The 20728-nt window shown below is 37.8% G+C and overlaps 1 protein-coding gene across 1 annotated transcript; it reads right to left on the minus strand.

The window, feature by feature from the left end:
• Positions 1-6355: 6355 nt before the first annotated feature.
• Positions 6356-13634, minus strand: LOC117426122 (transcription elongation factor A protein 2-like). The gene is made up of 10 exons (XM_059003974.1): positions 13381-13634; positions 12529-12591; positions 12200-12305; positions 11234-11324; positions 10794-10936; positions 9877-9938; positions 9304-9453; positions 7831-7977; positions 6803-6874; positions 6356-6567 (listed from the first exon to the last, which is right to left on the minus strand). The coding sequence occupies exons 1-10, from the start codon at positions 13447-13449 to the stop codon at positions 6559-6561; spliced, it is 912 nt and encodes a 303-aa protein (XP_058859957.1). The 5' UTR covers positions 13450-13634; the 3' UTR covers positions 6356-6558.
• Between the last annotated feature and the right edge of the window lie 7094 nt (positions 13635-20728).

Here is a 20728-nt window from a genome sequence, read left to right on the forward strand (position 1 = left end):
TATATATATTTCATTTTTTTTTTTTTTACTTAATGTGACTGCTAGGCCATGTCAAGTGCAGTGACGATTTCCTGCTACCTGTGGGCAATGCAGGAACTGCACTGGAAATTTGGTCAAAGGCTATGGATCCAAAACAAGCCCCCTGGCCATTTATTGTAGTTTTTATACATCTGCAAATGTAGAAGCCCAGTTTCTGATTATCCATACAGCTGTTTTGATTTGGGACCGTGCACAACGGTGTTATGTTGCATTTTGTAAGTCACGATCCACTGCAGTCGATGGAGGATCTCCTCTTATTGCGTGTCACCTCGCGCAGCAGTCATTAATACAGCTGCACACATTTGAAATAAAAGCCTGCTGATGCTTGTTCGACGGGTAAATCCTATTAAACAAAAGCCAGCATTAAGGGTACAGGTTTGGTTTCGTGACTTAAAAAATGTTTATAGATGTGGTAGTGTGTCATCTTCTGTATGGTATCAGAGCTCCTCATTTCCTGATACCAGAACACCAGAGTTCACCCTCTTATAACCAGTATTTCATATATAACAAGCAAGGTACGACACTTACAGTACATGCAAGATACAATACATAGTTTGAACTGCTTATGGAAATTGAAAATGAAAGCACATGCACTTAGATACTATGTAATAATATATACTGCAACTAAAACATGTCAAATGGGTCTGTTTGAGTGGTCTTTGCAGCAGCTTACTGCTATTTTAAATACCACGATCCTTGAGCTCATGTTCTAACTGGGATCTTTTTCCATTGTTTTTCGTGAGGGGTCAAAAACTCACCCCTGGAGGAAAAGACACAGACTGGTAGAGTTAAAAGGCGCATCAGTAAAATAAGACTCCGCAAACAACCATCTATAGAAAATGAAAGGTGTTTTCTGCATCTGCTGGGTAATGCAATTAGAAACTGGGTTGAACACACCGTCATTAATTAATATTGAAAATGTGTTAGGTTGGTATACATTTTATTTTAAAGTCATGGATTTTTTTTTTTCCTAAACAATTGTTAGCAGTATACAAGTTTAACCAAAAGTTGGTATTTGTACCTGATACTTTCTGGTGAATTTGAGCAGTCATGTTTGGACCTTATTTTAAAGGGTAAAGGTGTGATTTGTGTACAGGTCAGCCCTCCGTCCTTAATTACTCTACTCCTTTGTTTTATAGTTTCACCTTCTTCACCATATATTTTATGAAATGTTTTAAGCAACACTGTTCACAAGGATTAGCATGTAACTTTAGCCAGGTTAGAGTGCCATAGAATATGGTACCACTGACTTACTGTGTATGTGACCAGTTTCAATCTTTGACCTGACCAAAAGGATGACGTTTGGACAGTTATTTTATTTATTTTTTTTACAAAGATTACAAAAGATGTTTTAAAAAGATTTAAAAACCATAGGACCAAGGTGTTTATTATTATTATTATTATTATTATTATTGTTGTTGATGTTATTATTTTAACTTTTAATTGTGTTATTTCGGAAGGTAAGATAACCCAGTTGTGGCTTTCTATTTAATTTCAGTACACAGAGGTCCTTAGTAGGGCTGGTTTGATATTTCCTGGGTTATCTGAAAGCCTTAGTAATGACGAATGGAATTCACTCAGCTCTGCTGCTTTAAATGATTGAAATAAAGGTTTTGTGTACATTGGATAGGATAATTACTGTGTCAAAAAAGACAAATTCAGTGTATGCCCGAACATTCCACAACGTGTGAACTTTATATAACGTGAAATTAGTCAACAAGGCATACCATCACCCATCCCATGAACATATGGTAAGCGTACAATTTAAAACATAAAAGTTAACCAAGCCAATTTACGTTGAGTGAATATGTGTGGTGTTGATTACAAGAATGGAGTACCCGTAAGCCTGTTTTGTTAGATTACTTGTTCCCATGTCATATATCTGCCATGGTACGTTTCCTTCAATTTTACATTTATAAAAGTGAACTGAGAAATAGTGTAAAGAGTATATGTGGTTCTCCCACTTTTAAATGCATTGAGTGACAAGGGACACAACCATGCCAGTTTATATTTTATATATATATATATAAAACTACGGAAATGCCTTTTAACAGTGGATTACATTCCCACAGCACAAATTGCATTTATCAAATGTTTCTTTTTGAATAGTGTCAGTTCTTATGAAAATAGGGTTGGAATAAATCTATATATAAAAATAAGTGTGGAATTTATTCTGAAAAGATGTGTGACAAGGAGCTAGTATGTTACCTACCACATATTGTCAAGTGTTACTAGAAATCGTACTGTTGTTAGATACAAAGGTCCTTCCAAAGGGTTGCTCAACAATTTCTTACATTTAACAGTGGATTCAATTGGATAGGAATGAGATTGCATTGATACCTCTATTCCTTGATAAATATATGACTTTTATATTTCCAACGTGCATGAGACTAAGCCTCAGATAATAGATATTAGACAAAGAAATGGACTGAAATTTACATTGGAAATCTCTCCCTTTTTGAAGTGTTATTTGTGCACTTCAGTTGCTTTCCAAGTTTCTTGCGGAGTACGTTCTCTGTTATCCTCTATTCATTTTATTCCAATACCTGCCAGGGTCCCAGGTCATAGCTAAACTGGAAGCAACCAATGTAAGTGCCTCTGTACTAACAGTGTTAATTCTTGTTAAGTATTCCTTTGTACATTTTTTTCAATGTATATGTCAGTGTTAATACCAATCCAGGTCCTTTGACTCTTGAGCCAGTGTACCTAAAACTCTTCTCCAGCAATTAAATGGATCACAAGCAGGTTTTGGTCTGGACAACCCCAGATCTCAACATTTTTTGTTTCCAGTGTCCAGGCTGGACAGCTGGGTGGGGAGGTCTCCTTGGTAGTTAGTGTATCTGTACTGTATCTTTTGACATGTCATATTCGAAATAAAATGCGAATAATATAGCGTTATACATCCCCACGTGTTGCTACAACTATTTAAATAATTTTTCTTTTCAATTTTAACATCCTGACAACTTTTTACACTTAAAACTTTAAAGTCTGTTTCAAAGCTCTTTTCAAAATGGCCATTGTAGTGCACTGAGGTTTGAGATCTGTCCTCTAAATCACTGCAGGAAGAGCGATTTAAAGAAAAAAATGAAGTGCTTTGGCTTTTCTATTCCGTACTTTATTGCTGTGTTACCTGTCTGACATTGTGGGCAATAATCCTAACACTATCAGTGCACTAGAGTGGCCATTTTGAAAACAGCTTTGAAAAAAACTTTAAAGTTATAAGTGGAAATAGTTGTCAGGACTTTAACAAAGAAAAATGACAGGTACATTATTTAAACAGTTGTAGCAACACATGGGGACGTGTCACGCTATATTTTTCGGAACCCCACCACTTACTCTTTAAGTACACAGCTCCAAAAATGTTCTGCAATTCCAGCGGGGAGAGGAAGGAGGCGGGGGGCCGATGAATCTTCATCCCCTAGCCTTGGTTGATATCTGACCTCCCTCAGGTGAGGGAGGTTCCCACCAGAACAGAAAGCGAGTTACTTCATGTATGACAAGTCCTCTTTAAACATTACAAACAGTCAATCAGAGAGAAGTATTATCTCAGCGCACATTTCAATGTAATAATTGCTCTGAATTGCCCGTGGACAGATGCTAGTATTTCCAGTGAATCTTTACAGCTGATGTCTGCTGTCTGGCAGACCTATGTCTTTTGAGGGCTTTGATTTCACGCCATCCATGTTTGGGAAATCACAGATTTCGATTTGATTAGCAAGTTTACATTGATAGATATTCTGTGTTATATGTTAAAGTGCCCAACATTTGACTGCTGTAAAATACGATTATATTTTCTCTGGAGAACGTTAGTTATTGTATGTTGGATTGCAACAAGCAAATTAATTCATTTAAACATTTCTGTTACATTGGTGAACTTGTGCCAATTACTCTCACATGGATATGTTTAGGACTGAACATTTGCAGTCTGACCCTGTATGTATTTTATAGGAAAAATTCAACCAAGCTTGGGTTATGTAGTACAGCAGAATTGTGTGTGAATGTGTACTCTCCTGTCAAATGAGAGTACACATGCAGGCATTACTTAATTGAAAGGTTACCGGAATTGTGATTTTAATCAAACTCTCTCACTCAGTGGACTCTGAAAGTTCATGGATAGTTTTAAATGGGTTTGACCTCAGCTAAACTGCATGACATTTGAATACACTTTTACTGTTAGGATGAGTAACTTTTAAAATAAGGAAAAATGAGGGAATGGATGCTGCAGCTTTAGAATGTTTCCTTAATTTTGCTGCTATGTTCCCAGTTCAAGACTCATTTATTTAAAATCGTTTATGGGGATGTCAACTTTTTTTTTTTTTTAAAACAGGTTTGTTTTTATGAAGACCCCTTTTTTTATTTTACAATGACTGTATATCCTCCTTACAGGACCTATTGTAGTTTTGCACCGTGCCAACTTTGGTTTCTACTGTTTGAAAAATAAAATTTTAAGTTAACTACACAGTCTTATGGTAGTTTTATTCAATTATAAAATGCATATTTTTCTATTTAGGTTTTTCTAAATCAAATTATTTAAAGGCATACTAGCAAACACCACTGTGTGTCTGCACTGTCTGTTGAAGTGTAACTTAACCATCCATATAGGACTAAACCATCTACTTTAGATATACTTTCTTTGCTATATGAAGCTGGCACACAAGAAAGACTGCCATTGTCTAATTTGATCCTCTTAAGATTTTACTGTAAATTTAAATGATACACTACTGGGATTGTTACCAATACCATAGGCTAGATAAACTAAGCATTACACCAAATACTGTAGTTGTATTTAATTATTTTATAAAGGTGTAACAAACTTATTGTTAGAAAGCCAAAACTAGATCCCTTGCATTAACATATCTGGTGTGTTAATTATTACACATCTCAAGTAATAAATGAAAAATATGCATATTTAGGACCTGGTACAACAAAAGCCTGGACTGGACTGACCCTTTGCCATAAATAATTTGTAAGAGAGTATTGTGCTGAACGGCTTCCTCCTTTTATATTAATGTGTATCCCTGCTGAATTGAAAGCCCTGGGTCTTGGCAAAGGAATTAGTCAGCCTTTTTGTTTTCTAACCAAATGTGTTGTTTCCCCCACTTGAAAAATGAGCCAGTCAAGGCCACAAAAGAGGCCAAGTTATAAAAAACAGGGGAACAGAGCAAAAGATTTAATACACCCAGAAACACAAAATAGTGCCACCTAGCAGAACTAGGAAGATTTTTTTTTTCTCCCAAAATATAGCTTTTAGCTTTTGTACAACAGTGGGGCAGCAGTGCATTCATCTTTTTTATTTCACTGTGCAAAGTATTATTGTTTTAATGCTTGGTTATCAGAGATCAGAGGCAGGTATACTAGCAATAAAAATAAAAATAAATAGCAATAAATAAAACACTGACCACATGTGGGGATATACAAAGAATCGAATTCCATACTTTCATTGTGAGATTGCGATTGTGTGTGTCAGTGCACACACCCGCTTTTTAAACGTTTCAGAGATCAAAACACTTACTGTACCTAAAGCACTTCTTTATGTCTGAAGCAGGCTGCTTGGAATCACCGCAGAGGCATGTGATGAGAAGAAGCAACTTAAATTCTGGGCGGTAATTCCCTATTTTAGTTTCCTTATTTCAACATAGAGCGCAGAAAGAAAGAAAAAGAAGAGTGCTGGTTATGCTTTCTTTGTATTGGGACACATCTAAAATGTCACTAATGAAGCTATTTTCCACACCAAAGGTGTACAGACTGTGAAACCGGTTTATTTTTTATTACATAATTTTTGTAATTCACTAGCAACACCTGGAACACATTGTTGCAACACCACAAGGTGGGAACGACAAAGCAAAACAACTAGTAACCAAATTTTATTAATGAAAACTGGTAAAGAACTTTGAAAAAGAACCGAAAAAAAAAAAAAAAAAAGTATCTAAATAATTGTATCATTCAATTCAAAACTTGCAATTCTATTTCAAACAAACCATTAATTTTCTTCCACAGTGCACAATTTGTGATTATCTAAAGTTTTTAGCTCTCATCAGAAATTTTTCAGTTCAATATTAGCTACACTTATTATTGGCCACAGTTGTTCTTGAGTGACATAAGAGCTGGAACTGAAAGGAAACGGAACTCTGCAGCCCAAGTTTCCCTCAGTGCAGAAAACAGTGCCGGACCTTTGACATTATCATGCAACACCGGGCAGTGATCAGATTTATACTGAATAAATGGTACAAAATATAACTAAGTTTTAAAAAGGCAGATAACCAATACATAATATGTAGCAAATCATTCTGTAAATAAATAAAACAAAAAAGTTAAGTTGAAATAAGACAATCGTTTTTTTAAAAAACAAGAAAAAGGAAGTATTTAACATCCAGCTGACAAATGTAATTCCCCATTAAAGATGCACAATTTGTTTTAACATTGTTCACCAATGTACTTTTCCCATCATCACTGCAATTGTAACAAAATACCATTTGTCAATAGTTGATCTTGATTTCAACGCTGAACTTCACAGAAGTCCTAACAGAACTGAAAAGTATATAAAGAGTCACATTATTAAATAAAGTATGCATGTACAATAACACTGTTACAGAGCTAATACTACTAAAAGGAAATAAACCACTATCCTAGATTTATGAAAAATGATGCTTCACCAGGATGTGATGACAAACAGTAAATGATGAATTAATAGTTAAGATATCTCCTATTTCTTACCCACACCAAGCTACTCTTAAGTGTGGGGGATATTGTTCAAGCGACCTACCTTCCATCTGTTTCCACACTCGTTGCACAGAACAAATGTGGTCATAGGTTCATCAGCACTGCGGGTTTGCACCTGAGACACAGAGAGATAAGTGGCCACAGCATCACTCACTTAAACACGGAACACACTGCCCGATGCGACCGGTCACATCTCATGGGGCTGATGGGCTTGTTTTCAAAAGATATCGCCACGGACATGACTCTATACAAACCAACGGAATACCATGTATGTATGTGTGTGTGTGTTTATATACATTTTTTGGTATTTATTAATTGGAGAGAGAATACATGCATGTCTCCAGTCACATGACCTAAAGCTGTGAACTCATTGGTTGCTGACTGAGACTTGCGAGTGGGTAAAACACACTAGCCGATGCGAGGGAATTGCATCACAGAATGTTAAACATGTTTAAACTTTGCAAGCCAACTGAAATGGATCGGCTGATCCTGTAAAATCGCAAAGCAGAACACACTGCCCGTTGCGCCTGACAGATCGCGTTCCTGTTGATCGCACCACGCAGTGTGTCCAGGGCTTTCGTTTACAATTTCAAGACACAATGGACTGCAGATTCCTCCAATTACATTTCCAGTGATAAAAGGAAAACATGAATGAACTATCACACTTTTTAAAATAATAATAATAATTTGGCATGTACAGCTATGGCCAAAAGTGTTGCATCACCTAGAGTTTTAGGATTGAGAATACTTATATAAAAAAAATTAAAAACACATCATACAAACATTTATATATTTTATTTAACATCATAAAATCAAACAAACTACAAAATGATATCGCAAAAGTCAACCGGAAGCCATAATAGTAGTAGTTGCATATTAGATATCGAAATGTCACATTTTTTCAGTTTTTCATTAAGTACACAGCGGTATGCAATTCAGTTTACCGTTACATTATTCAGCGGGATTCATTCGACTTTATAAAGCAAAATGTGTTAATTCTATAGGGTGATGCAAAACATTTGGCCATAGCTGTACAGTCCTATGCTGGCAGGAACAGTGTCTGGATTGTACCTGTGTGTAGGTGCAGTTCTTCTTACTGCACTTTCCACACTGGAAGAGGTCAGTCTCCGTGCCGCCTGTTTTGGCCAGCTGGTGCTCTCGGATTGACTCCTTTGTCAGGGCTTTCCTAACCTCCTTCAGCTCTGCACTGGCCATCTCCTAAAACAAACACGGCCAGCACTTGTGAACACGTATTCTTCTCACCTTTACATCGCCAAGTGTTACAGAACCTCCTCCAGTTGATTTATGATGCGTGACTATGAATTTCAAAAAAGTTGACAACATGAAAAATCTAATGCTGCAATGCAGACAACATGGGGCACAGCAAAGGTGATGTAATGCAATGCATCTCTTGTAAACTTTGCAGGGTGTTCTGTAACACTTTGGGGGAGTTTCAAAAAAATGTGAGACATTCATTGAAAACAAGGTGGTTTCACAGTTTACAGAACAGTCTTACCAGACAATGGACCACAAAAGGGCTAACATATTGCTTTGACGCTTAAAAATAAAAAAGTAACTTCATTATTTTAGATATGCAGACTACTATCATGGTACTTACATTTTACAGTATTTTTCATTTATTTCAATGAGCTGTGTGTATGCAGAATTTAACAAATACAAAAATGTCTTTACACCACTATGTCACGTTTAAAAATTAATCACTCAGCAGAAAAGGGCTAAAAAATTAAATTACATTTCATCTTGTATATTGTAGCCAGCAGACTCCTGAATGTACAGCACCTTTATGCCCTTCATTGAAAATGAAATAACTGTATATTTTGTCTAGTTTAAATAATGGCTCCTTGGAAGCTAAGCAAGGGTTAATACTTGAATGAGGGAATCAAGTGTTGAAGAAAATGGTGGTGGTGGCTCCTCACTTGGAGACAAAGCTCAGCCAGCACCTAGTAGGGTGCTGGGGGCACTGTGCAGCAGGAGGGCGCGGGGGGCATTGTGCAGCAGGAGGCACTCTGTGGATATTAAAGATCCCATCTTTCAAGGAAGAGAAGGTGTGACAATCCCAGCATCAATTATATACTGTGCTGGCTTAATCCTGTGCCTGTGCTCCCTGGCTAATTGGATCTCAATTGCTTCAATAAATATCTGCAACATTCATGGTTAAAGCTTTTGAAGCACAGTGCCAGAGACAAGTCCTTGAGAAGCACATGGGTTTCATGTAGAGCAGGGGTGCACAATTCCGGTCCTGGAGGGCCGGTGTCCCTCCTGGCTTTTGTTCCAACCTTGCCCTAAATTACTTAATTGGACCAATTATTACCAATTATCGGTCTAATTAAGTAATTTAGAACACAGTTGGAACAAAAGCCAGGAGGGATCCAGCCCTCCAGGACCAGAATTGTGCACCCCTGATGCAGAGGGTATACAGCTGGTGTAAACTTGACACCCATTTCCAATCAGTATTTGTGTTTTGTATTACTATTAGAGTAAACGCACACACACACTTTTACACCAGAAACAAAACGAGCTCACCTCTGAGGTCATCGAGGCGATGCGTTGAGCTGAAACATTTCCACACAGAACATTTTTCCTGAGTTCTGGGTTCTTCTGGTCCTTCAGGTTCGAGATCCTGCTCCTCAGTCGTGATTTGTACTTCACGTCTGTTTTTTTAAACTCTTGGTAGATATGTAATGATGAAGTCAAGGAAGATTTACCCTCGAGACAAATTAAAATCACAAGAATCGCCTACTTAACTTGAAGCACAACACCAAACTAAATGACTGCAAATCCTGAACTGTAATAGTTTGATAATATAGGCTCGTTTACAACAAAAACACAGTTAAAGATTACGGTCGTGAATCTTACAAGTTAGGAGGAAAACACCCTGAAGTGTCACTCAAATGTAGGTAAATACTGTAATAATTTATTTTAGCAGGAGTACTTTACCAGAAAAATCACCCTAGTTTGTCCAGGAAGATGCTATAGAAAGCTGTTCTACTGAAGAGGGGGTTAACTATAGAACAGTACGGGATATATCTCCCTGAATTGATACTTATTCAAGGATTAATGAACGTTAAATATTTAAACACTTAAAAAACAAAAAAGGATATAATCTTCAATCTGTGCAGCCAATTGCTTGCAGTCAGTTCCAATTGCTAAATAATCATCTGTTGAAAAATGGCATTATTGCTTATAAACATTTCAAATAATTTGTACTGCTCTGACACAAATGACCTAAACCAGTGGCCTGCTGCCAGTGACATACTACAATCGTGTGAGCTGTTCCACGGCTGCTGTTCAAAGGCTTCCCTGTACTCAACCAGCATGGTAAACCACAACAAACACGCATTACCACTTTGCTCACATGCACACCATCCCACCTGACATCAGTAGAGGAAAAAAAAAAAGTCTTCTAAGAATGCTCCTTGGATACAAGAGAACTGGTCTTGTGCCGTAACAGAATGGAGTAGGTCAACTGTACACATTTTGAATGGCATTTGCATGCAAGTTGTGTTTCCTGTAACTGCCTCAATGTATTCTATTGTTTACACATAACACCTCTGCTCCATGACTGCAGGAACATGTTTGTTTCTCTAATGAAATAAAACTAGTACAGTAGAACCTGCCATATCCAATTGAATTGGTTCCAGGGATCCATCGGATATGCAAGACTATCGTAGGTGACAGGGAGGTGTCCTACTACATTGCAGCTGCTTCATTAACATCAGGGCATTATAACATCATAAATTCAGGGACGGCACCGCATTTTTGACTGCCTCCAGGTCTGCAGCAATACCCCTCTCGTCTTCTGTAGCACCTGGTTTTTCTATGCAACTGAAAGAGTAAATTTCACATGTCATGGGAGGTCCATCGTTTAACAGAGTGTATCTTACAGGATCGGATATGATAGGTTCTACTGTATTGAACAACCAATATGTACTGTACTAGTGTTACATAAAAATAAAAACCGCTGAAAACTAACAGTAACAATTTTAATTAAAAAGGGGAGGGGAGGGACTTACTGTCCATTTGTAAAGCTGCCACCAGTAATTCTCTGCACTTGTTGCGCACACTGTCTATTGTAACTGGCACAGCCGGGAATGTAGTGACCTTTGGGGTGGTTGGGGTACTGGGGGTCTTTGGTGCCTCTTGTTTTTTGCTTGAGCTGAAAAACAAAATGTATAAAAAGCTTTAACACTTAACCTAAACTGGAACGCTACTTGGTAAGCACAGGTAACCTAATTTTTATATGTTTTATGAGATGTGTCATGAGATGAACTAATATTTTTCATGAATTTGTGGATTTTGTTGTCTTGCCATAGACAATAACTTGGAATAAAACATCTTTCTTAAAAAAAAGAAAAAAATACAAGCATGGGGAATCCCTGTTTTGCTGTAATGTAAATTTAGGCACGGACACATGATACTGCAGTGAACACACACCCTAGGCAATTGGAGTTACCTTTGGTCGCCCGATTGAGGGCTGTTCTTGGAAGACGATGATGGTGAGGAAGATTCTTTTTTCTTCTCGTCTGCTTTGTTTTCAGAACTGTCTGAAGAGCAAAAATCAAATCCCCATGATAAAACACAAATACAAAAGCCACAATCCAGGGGACTTTCTAAATGGGACATGCAATCATTTATTTTTCTGAGCATTCCTGATAAATGTACACAGCAGCACTGGCCCCATGACAATCTCAGCAGGAGTCTTGTGGAGATGTAATGGTTTTAAACAGTTGCAGTGGGTAAACTGCAAGACTCTGAGGCTGTTCTGTGTAGTGTAGAACAACTTCCTTTAATTTGCACGCAACCATATGGACAACAGCGGTGGCGGTAAACTGTCCAAGGTTTTGTTTTAACCTTTAAAAGAACACCATTTGTATGTCAATGTTATACATCACTAATTTAAATCTAAAGTCTCAAAGTTGGAATCTTGGTACAATCTTTTTATTGATATGTATGCTGATCCACTGCAGTGTCATTTTGGGTTATTCGTGGTCCTACAAGCCTCAGCAGCTTCTCAAAAGTGCCTGGATCCACATGAACAAAATTGTTCATTTAAAAGACGACGGTCCACTCCTCTCTCCTCCTGATTTAGGATCCACTCCCTTGTCCACACGACTGTTCCTGTGACTTCCTCTTCTTTTACACAGTTTTAGCAATAAGTCTATCCTCCATTTTTGGAGCGTGCTGAAGGAATGATCCTGACAATTTCTGAAGAAACACGTTTCTGAAAATATGTCTCCACGTGTATGCTGGGCTTTAGGGTTTGATTAAACAATTTTTTTCAACCACCAGGAAAATGAGCTGAGAAACACTGCACTCGCTAGTTTACACTGCAAGCATGGAGTGAAAAGCTGAAAATAATGTTAAAGAGGGAGGGTGTAATGGGCACTTACCAAGGAAAAAAAGTTAAACATTTCCTTACCCACCAGTTTCTTCCAAGACTTGATAAGAGATTTGGCTATGGTCTGGACCTCTTCGTCCGTGCTTTGTTTTCTTACAGCATTCACAGACATCCCAATCCTTGTGGACTGTAAGAAGACAAAAATAAATCAACTTACAAGAATTGCACCATTTTTTTTTTATATCACCTCCACAACAGATGTATCGGTTTACCTCCAAATACATATGAAACCAAGACCTGAATTGAAGACCTGAAAGTATGACACTGCTAGATAGATCAACCAAACCAGTCTACACAGTATATGGTTTGCAATTTAAACACATCTTGTAAAACCAGTTACCAGTACTCACCTGTAATGTGTCCAAGGACATAGTAATGTTTTTCAGTTCTTTTAGTAAGTCTATAGCACCTTCCTATGAGGAAAAAACACAAGTCAATGTACTGCTGCTTACTAAAACTAAGGCATAGCAATAATAAAATGATTACCCTCGTGTTCATTACAGATAGTACAGCTGGCCACAAATATTATAATAGACGGGTCTCTGACCACGTGGTCACCACCGTGTAAAGAATTTGAAAAGCATTCACCACGCCCCCAATGGAGTCAGTGTGCACCGCACTTTGGAAGCGCATCAGCCGCCAACTCATCAGAAGCACCGCTGTTAACATTGCATGCAAGTACCATAAAATAAATTTAACAAACACACAAGAGGGCTGACAGCAGGCCCAGAAAATGATTGTAAGCTCTATATATTATTAATATGTAGTTTTTGTTGCAGTTGGGTGTGCAAAAATACTGTGACATTCACAGCAATGCTTCTAGAACATGCATTGTGTATACACGCTATAACAGTGTTTAATATATGAATATCAGCACATTTTAATAAAAAATGTATTCATACACGTTAACCTGCACGTAACCGACGGTACGTGTCTGCAGAAGCAGAAACAAAAGAGATGGCCGCACAATTGAACTGCAGTATCTGTCGGATGCCCATTTTCCTTAGTAACAGAAAATCAAACAGGGTTGAGAATAACTGTATTTGATATTTCTACTTTCTTTATATATATATATATATATATATATATATATATATATATATATATGGCAACGTCGACGAGAAATCTGGGTTTCCAGAATTTTCTAGAAAAGCACACAAACAGTACTATGTAATGTGATGATAATAGCAGCCACATCTTACCGTGCTTTTTTTATTGACCATCTTGTCCAATTTCTTGCCAATGCGTATGACTTCTTCGGCTTTCCCCATTTTCAACGGTGAGTTTCTACTACTGCAAAAAATAGCGAAACAAATCCATTGATCTCCAAACACGAATCGTGTTGCGTTTTTTCTCTACAGCTCTGCCGCAGTACCAATCTGTGTAATTTCCAACAACCAAAGTCAGGCTGCAAAGAGTGTCTGGGATTTGTAGTTCTCATATCCCCGTCTGACCGAATATTGCTTACGGGAGGTTACAAGAACAAAATAGACTGCAACTCCGCGAGCAGGCCCTTTAGCCAGTTTCTACTAGAGTTTTGGGAATTGTAGTTCTACATGATTGAAATTCGTAGTGTTGTTGAACAAGACTAAAGGGCAAACACTACAAATCGCTGCGTTCCAATTCGAAACACCCCATAATGACACGAGTTTGAGAAATAACAACACATGCAAAGCTTTTTGAGAATAAGTAAATAGATTATGTCGCTATTTTTTTTTTTTTTTTGAATGCTTGAAAGTGTTAACCATACTAGATTCCATAAGGAGTCACTGTTGCTCCATTTAAGGGATGGGGGTTCTCTGCTACTGTCAGTGAGAAAAAGTAACAACTGTTTTTCTACAGTTATGCGCATCTCTGTTCAATTGGAGTGATCTAGAACATCTAACAGAATAAAAACCCGCTTTAATATTGCATGTGTAAAGAAAGTTAAACATGGCAATTTAAGAGTTACATTCCCCATACAAGGGGTCATGGGAATTGCATGAGGTTATGACACTAATAAAAGGCATTAGTCACAACATGTTCCTGCATGACTTTGTTTCTTGTAGTCTTACCTCCCAATCCCATGGTATTCTGTAAATAGGGTGGTGCTGTTGATGAAAAGGTCTGCCCTCTGGTTGCTGTTTATTAGGTTGTAATGGGTACTAAGATCTACTGTAAATCCATGCTTTTCTTGATGTTAAGGTTAGGACGCTCAGAACGAGGAAGGCACTCACAGTCTTGTGCAGTATCCGTCCTCATGAATAAAGCTTTTTTTCACAAAAATCAGGCACGTAAACTAAGGCTACAATCCAAAACACAACATGCGAGGCGTGGATTAGATACAAAATATGACCCCCCTATAACTGTTCTTATTATAGGTATGTCAGCGCTGCAAACTTTGATTTAATTCCATGCCCTGTGCCATTTGCACCAGCCTTTTCAATTATACATTTACATGTACACATATGCAATTGAAGCCGAATTGATTGCTATTTCAAATTAAGATCTCATGTCTTCATGGCCTTGGCTAGAGGTGACACTCAACCTGAAACCTGAATGCAGAATGCCTCAGTCAAGACGGCTGAGAATACCACATTTCTAAATGTTTACGAGAAGTTTCACAGACCTCCCCTTAGCTCTAGTTTAGGATGACTTTACCTACCTTCTTTCCAGCATGTTCCATCTTTGTCATACAGGATGCATGTGTGTGTGTTTGTGTGCTTCCTGTTGACAGCTGGAATCTCTCCTTTTGAACGATCCAGAGAGGCAACTAGAGGAAATGAAAGCAGACGGTTCCTGGTTTACCAGGTAAGCTTGATGCACTGGCTGCCAGCTAGTTTGCTGGGGGTGTAATCAGTGCTCTGGTAAATCGGTGGAGTCCTGTTGTGTTGTACATTGGTCTGTAAACAGTGGAATGTTAGTGAGGGCTTCCTACCACCAGTGTCCCTTAGACTTAGCTATTAGAGCAGCTTTACAATGCTAACCCTCAGTGTTCAAAGTCTGGCTTTGAGTACACTCCTACTATTGTACAGTGTGTGTGTGTATATATATATATATATATATATATATATATATATATATATATATATATATATATATATATATATATATATATATATATAAACCTTTCCTGTTCTTTGTATTTAGGGGTCTTTTAGTGGTATTTCTCAGGCACATTTGTGTATGGACAGTTCTCTCTTTTGACATTTAACTAACTATTTATAGCACTATGTGAAATAAAAGGACCAAAAAAAAATAATACCAAATGCCACAAAAGCACAGAGTAGTAGATTGTAGTGGTGTTAATTCCACTGCTAATGCATCAGCATTTGCTGTATTGCTGATTATGTCAAAGGCACACATGTTCCCAGGTACAGCTTTGAGGATCAGTGATCAAAACTGTTACAAAATTAGCACTTTTTTTACTGTAATGTGTAATAGCATGTTGTATTATTACCATGGTGCAGTAAATCATGGTACTCAAGTGAAAGGGACATGTCTAAGCAGTGGGACAGTGGGACTGTGTGTCCTGGGTTCTGCATAGCTGTGGAAAGGCTGCTCACCCTCCTGGAGTATTGTGCCGTTATTAGTTCTGGTTTTGGGTGGTGCGCCGCTGCGTAAGGAAACTCCACCTCTGAAGGAGCCAATCTGCTTGTCTGGAAATTCCCAGCGTAGTAAGAGTGTCTCCAAAACCAGCAGCAAAGTCACTTACAACTACGTCTCACCCAAAAGACAGAGCACAAGGAGGTTAAGTGACTTTCTCAGGGTCACACAATGAGTCAGTGGCTGAGGTGGGATTTGAACCGGGGACCTCCTGGTTACAAGCCCTTTTCTTGATTGGACCTTGATGTTTAATGCCTGACAATGTAACACATGTACTGTACATGGTGTACTTGCATTTACATTACAAACATGGACTTTAACATCACAAGTACATGGGGGAAAAGGTACATTTTGTGAGATTAATTATACATTATAAAACTTGCAAGAAACAACGTAATTGTTCTGATTTCTGATTATTTTCTTGCTAGTTTTATACTTGCCTTTGCATTTCTAAATTAGGGTCCATTGTGAATATATCAAAACTGTTTACTATGCTTTTGCTACAGTGCAAACTTTGCACCACGCTTGTGTTTAGTAATACAATGTATTAAAAACTGGACTGAGACTGCTTCTCTTCCCTGATGTTTGAAGTACATGGACCTAAACATGGCATACAGTCGCACTGTTTAAAGCTATGTACAATGTGTTTAAGAGCTCAGGAAACACACACTACACCAGTTGTACTCAACTCTGGCCCTCGAGATTTATTCCAGTCCTGGTCTTTATTCCAACCAGGTCCTAAATTAGTTAATTGCCTCTTAGCAGCGTAAATTAACTACATTAGAACCTGCTTGGAGTAAAACCTGGACTGGATTGCATCTCGAGGGCCAGAGTTGAGTACCACTGCACTCCACCATGCTGCTCCTTAAACCTCCCTATGGCCTCCTTCCATTCCACTCCAGCAGGAGCCTGTCCTATCCAAGGCTGCATGTTAAAAATGTATCTATACAAAAATACATAGAAATAACTAATAACAGTGCAACTGAGAACGACTCTACAATCAACTCAAATTATATTTTTAAAAGAAAAAATATGAATACACAATAATAATAATAATAATAATAATAATAATAATAATAATAATAATATACCGAGCATCAAAAGAAGCTTATCACTATTATAACACGTTTATTTTTGAAAAATAATAAAAAGGAAAACTGTTTCAGAACTACAAATGAATAGCTCAAGTTTTTCTTTCTTTCTTTGATTTAAAAGTTTTGTAGAAATGTGGCGCAAACTCTGCACATGAGCAAAACCGCTCAATAAAACTAGTCCAAATGTCACATCCGTAGAAATTCCCGTTAATGAATAAAAGAAACCTGAATTTTATCCAAGTTTGTTTCAACACACTGGGAGATTCTTTCTGACATCTATATTTGGAACAAACGTTCCAAGACAATACATTATATTTTTGACAGTTATGACGTGTATAAGATTAGCTCAAATGCAGTTATTGTTATGTTCACTGAATGGTTTACCAGTTCTATCTGTTGTCAGCTACAATGTTAGATTCTCAGGGACTATCTACACTCCTTTGGGATTTTTATATTACTATTAAACCATCTACGTTATTGAGACGAGTGAAGGCTTTAGAAAAACAATAACGTGAATCATATACTGTAAAACATGAAATGTTTGCTGGCAAGAAATATTCACTAATTTAGTTTTTATTTAAAATCTGCAAAATATACATGCTGCATAATTACTCAATTCAGTTTATATACAGTATTTGTATGCTGTATATATGTCCATAGTGAGACGTCCAGAAAATGAAGTTGCTGCAGATATTTCATTTTACAGTACTGTAATTACTTAAGGTTTTTAGTTAAATACAATAAATAATGTGTTACCGTTAGATTTTCAAAGCTATTTACTCCAAATCGTCATTAGCATTATTTTAGTTTGATTGGGGGGGGGGGGGGGGGGGGGCAGCAGTGTTTGCAATTCTAAAAGAAATAAGAAACAACTCAAGACTACTAACAAACCCCAGCACCAAATGTCTGAGTTGTGTATTTCTAGTTTGGTAACGTTATGTGGTGTGTTATTACTCTGTGAAAATATCATGCTATTGACTTTTTGGAGTAAAGAACTGAGAATTTAGCCCAATGTGTTTGAAAAACAGTACATTTGAAAAACGATAAATATGTATTAGTTTTATTTCAGTATCATCATTATCATCATTCATATTATATTAAATGTGTTCAAAGTATTACAATAGTTTTATGATCAGTATTCTTCAGGTTTGACTGAGCAGCAGGTGAAAGTTCTCAAAGACCACTGTGCTGACAAAGTGCTGTATGTGCCAGTTTTAACATGACATCATACTGTATGTGATTGAAATACATAGCACTGAGCTTATCAGCACTGCAGAGGAAATACAATAACTCTGATAAATACAATAAGCGTGGTGCACTTGGTTTGATATGTTGCCCCCTTCCCCCTGGCACAGCCCCACCCCCCTCCCCCCAGCATCCTTGACCTGCTGAGGTCTAGTATTATTACATTTCCCCTTGGCCAGGGAACACGGGCCATAGAAGACAGGCTGATAAATCCTGCTGTGGGAAGACATGTGCTTCTGAACTCTCACACAGTGTTTTCCCATTTAACACTTCCTACATCGCTTGCTAACCAGATAGATTTGTAAAGGTAGTGTCCAGAGGGGATTCGTAAGAATAGAACCAACTGGAATGCAGTAACAACGGGACTGTTTCCTCTGCAGAGGGGAGCTAAACTTGGAACAGAGCGCGCTCTGTTGCTAGGACTTTGCTGAAGTTAGATTATTATTTTTCACAGCTCTAAACAGCTTGGCATCTCGTGTATCCCTCACCTTTGTGAGTCCCCTTGTTATTTGAATCCAAATAAGGGCTTCTCCACTTTCGTTCAATGTTTCCCTTCAGCTTAAAAGTTATACAAAAGGAATTCCAGAGAGGCTCATCTGGTAAAGTCACAGGGTGAGTCAGGGGGACCACAGGATCACGCCCTGGCTGTGCCAAGTTGCCCTCTCAGTTGGGGAATGCACGTGGAGCATTGCATTAGACTCCCGCGGGTAAGGGAGGCAAAATCATAGGGGAATGTTTTATCTCCTGCAGCGGCCCTGCTGGCCAGGCGGTGGTGAGTTCATAATATTACATGAATTAAATGAGCACCATACAGTGTATCAATCTAATGCATCAATTTCCTCAATGTAGTTTAAACCTCAGTAATATTGCATGAAAGCATGTATATAATGGTATCTGCAGGACTCACTGGGATGTGGTTACTGGCTCACTTTACAAATATGACCCTAAGAAACTTTGTGTAATTTTATGTTCATGGAAACAATGTGGTGGTGTTGTTTTGTTCTGACCGCAGAATGAAAAATAAACACTTGGTGTCATTAATTATGTCTCTTTTTTTTTTTTTGAGCAGATTTTAATCAACCGATAGTAACCAAGACAGAAAAGAAATGTAGCGACACAAAGGAAACCCCAAACTCTTGTGTTTATGCAAGGATCTAAAATGGTCTAACACATGCTGTTTTAATGTCTTTCAAAATAACTGGTGGAGGAAAACGGCCAGATGCAGCCCCGACAAACAGACGTTCCTATCGCTGGTTTTCATTTAGCAACTTAATAATCAATCAAATCTGTGATCTGATTGCTGCCTTTGTACAAGTAAAGAGGGGACTCATTTGGAGTTAAGTGGAGTGCACTGTTGCCGAAAAAGTTGCATGTAGTTTGTTTTTCAAACAAATAATAAATGTGGAAAAGAAAAGTGTTGGTGGGGCTAAAATCTCAAGGGATAGATAGAAAATAACTGTGGCTGTGGCTCACACTGGAGATTACACTGAGTGCATTTGGGGAAATGATGTCCTCCAGAATTATAATGATTCCTGATGAGGAAGGTATTAGTGCAAAAACACTAATACTAAAGCCGTATTCCTTCAAAATATAGAAATAGAAAAACAGTACTACTTCGCTTCCGACTATGATGTCACTAGTGGTGTTACTGTGAACTACGTGTAAACCAATCGGTTTTGCATAGTGTCTTTTTACCTTGTCCTTTGTGTCGCTTTCTCTCAAATTTCAAATGTATTATTTAACCAGGATAGAAACCTTGTGATGTACATTTGCAAGGGGGTCCTGGCATACAGACTGTGCTTTGTAGGCAAACAGAAATCAACCGTTGCAATGAAACCATTCTCTGATGTTGACAGAAGTGCATGCTGTACATTGTGTTAATTTGAAGGGCAGGTTTTCTTACCGGCTCATCAAGTCACTGGTGCAGACAGCTCGACCAGCGCGGACCGGCAGCACTAGTGATCTCATCGATAAAAGCAGCACTTCTCGTCTGAACAATACCATCGTCTCCCGAGCAGCACAATTCCCAGAAACTCACAACTTCACACTGAACCCTCCCAGGGGAGCGTCATGACAGCCGACCTGTCTGCACCATGGAGAAAAGACACCGCTGCTCGCGCCCAGTTTCATGTGCTTTTAGAATTGTTTTTTTATTGTTGTTATTTAATGCTGTATGGTCAGGTTTAAACAGTACACGAAAATAAATATCCTATACTCCTTTGCATTTTTTGTTGTTGTATTAAACCATATACATGATTGATTAAAGTGGAGTGTAACGAAAACAACAATGGGACGTACATACTGTTTATTAAACGTTTAACTGAAAAGGCTTTATGGAGATTTTACATGGATTATTATTTAAAGTATCTTGATGTACTGTTAACCACTGTAATTGAAAACTAGAGGCGATAGCCAATGTAAAATTTGAAATAAATATATAAAGTCAAATATATAATAAAAATATCAACTGAGGGTTTAAAATGTAATCATTCAGTCTATTAAAGGTACAGCAGAATACAGTTTGTCACCAAACTTTACCCAGTATTCTTTCAGTTTTACAATATTGTCATACAGAATCAGATCGATGTAAGCAGCGTGGTGTTCTGGAGTGGAGAAAGACAGTTAT

The sequence above is a fragment of the Acipenser ruthenus genome, chromosome 29, assembly GCF_902713425.1.
Source record: "Acipenser ruthenus chromosome 29, fAciRut3.2 maternal haplotype, whole genome shotgun sequence".
Taxonomy (NCBI): domain Eukaryota; kingdom Metazoa; phylum Chordata; class Actinopteri; order Acipenseriformes; family Acipenseridae; genus Acipenser; species Acipenser ruthenus.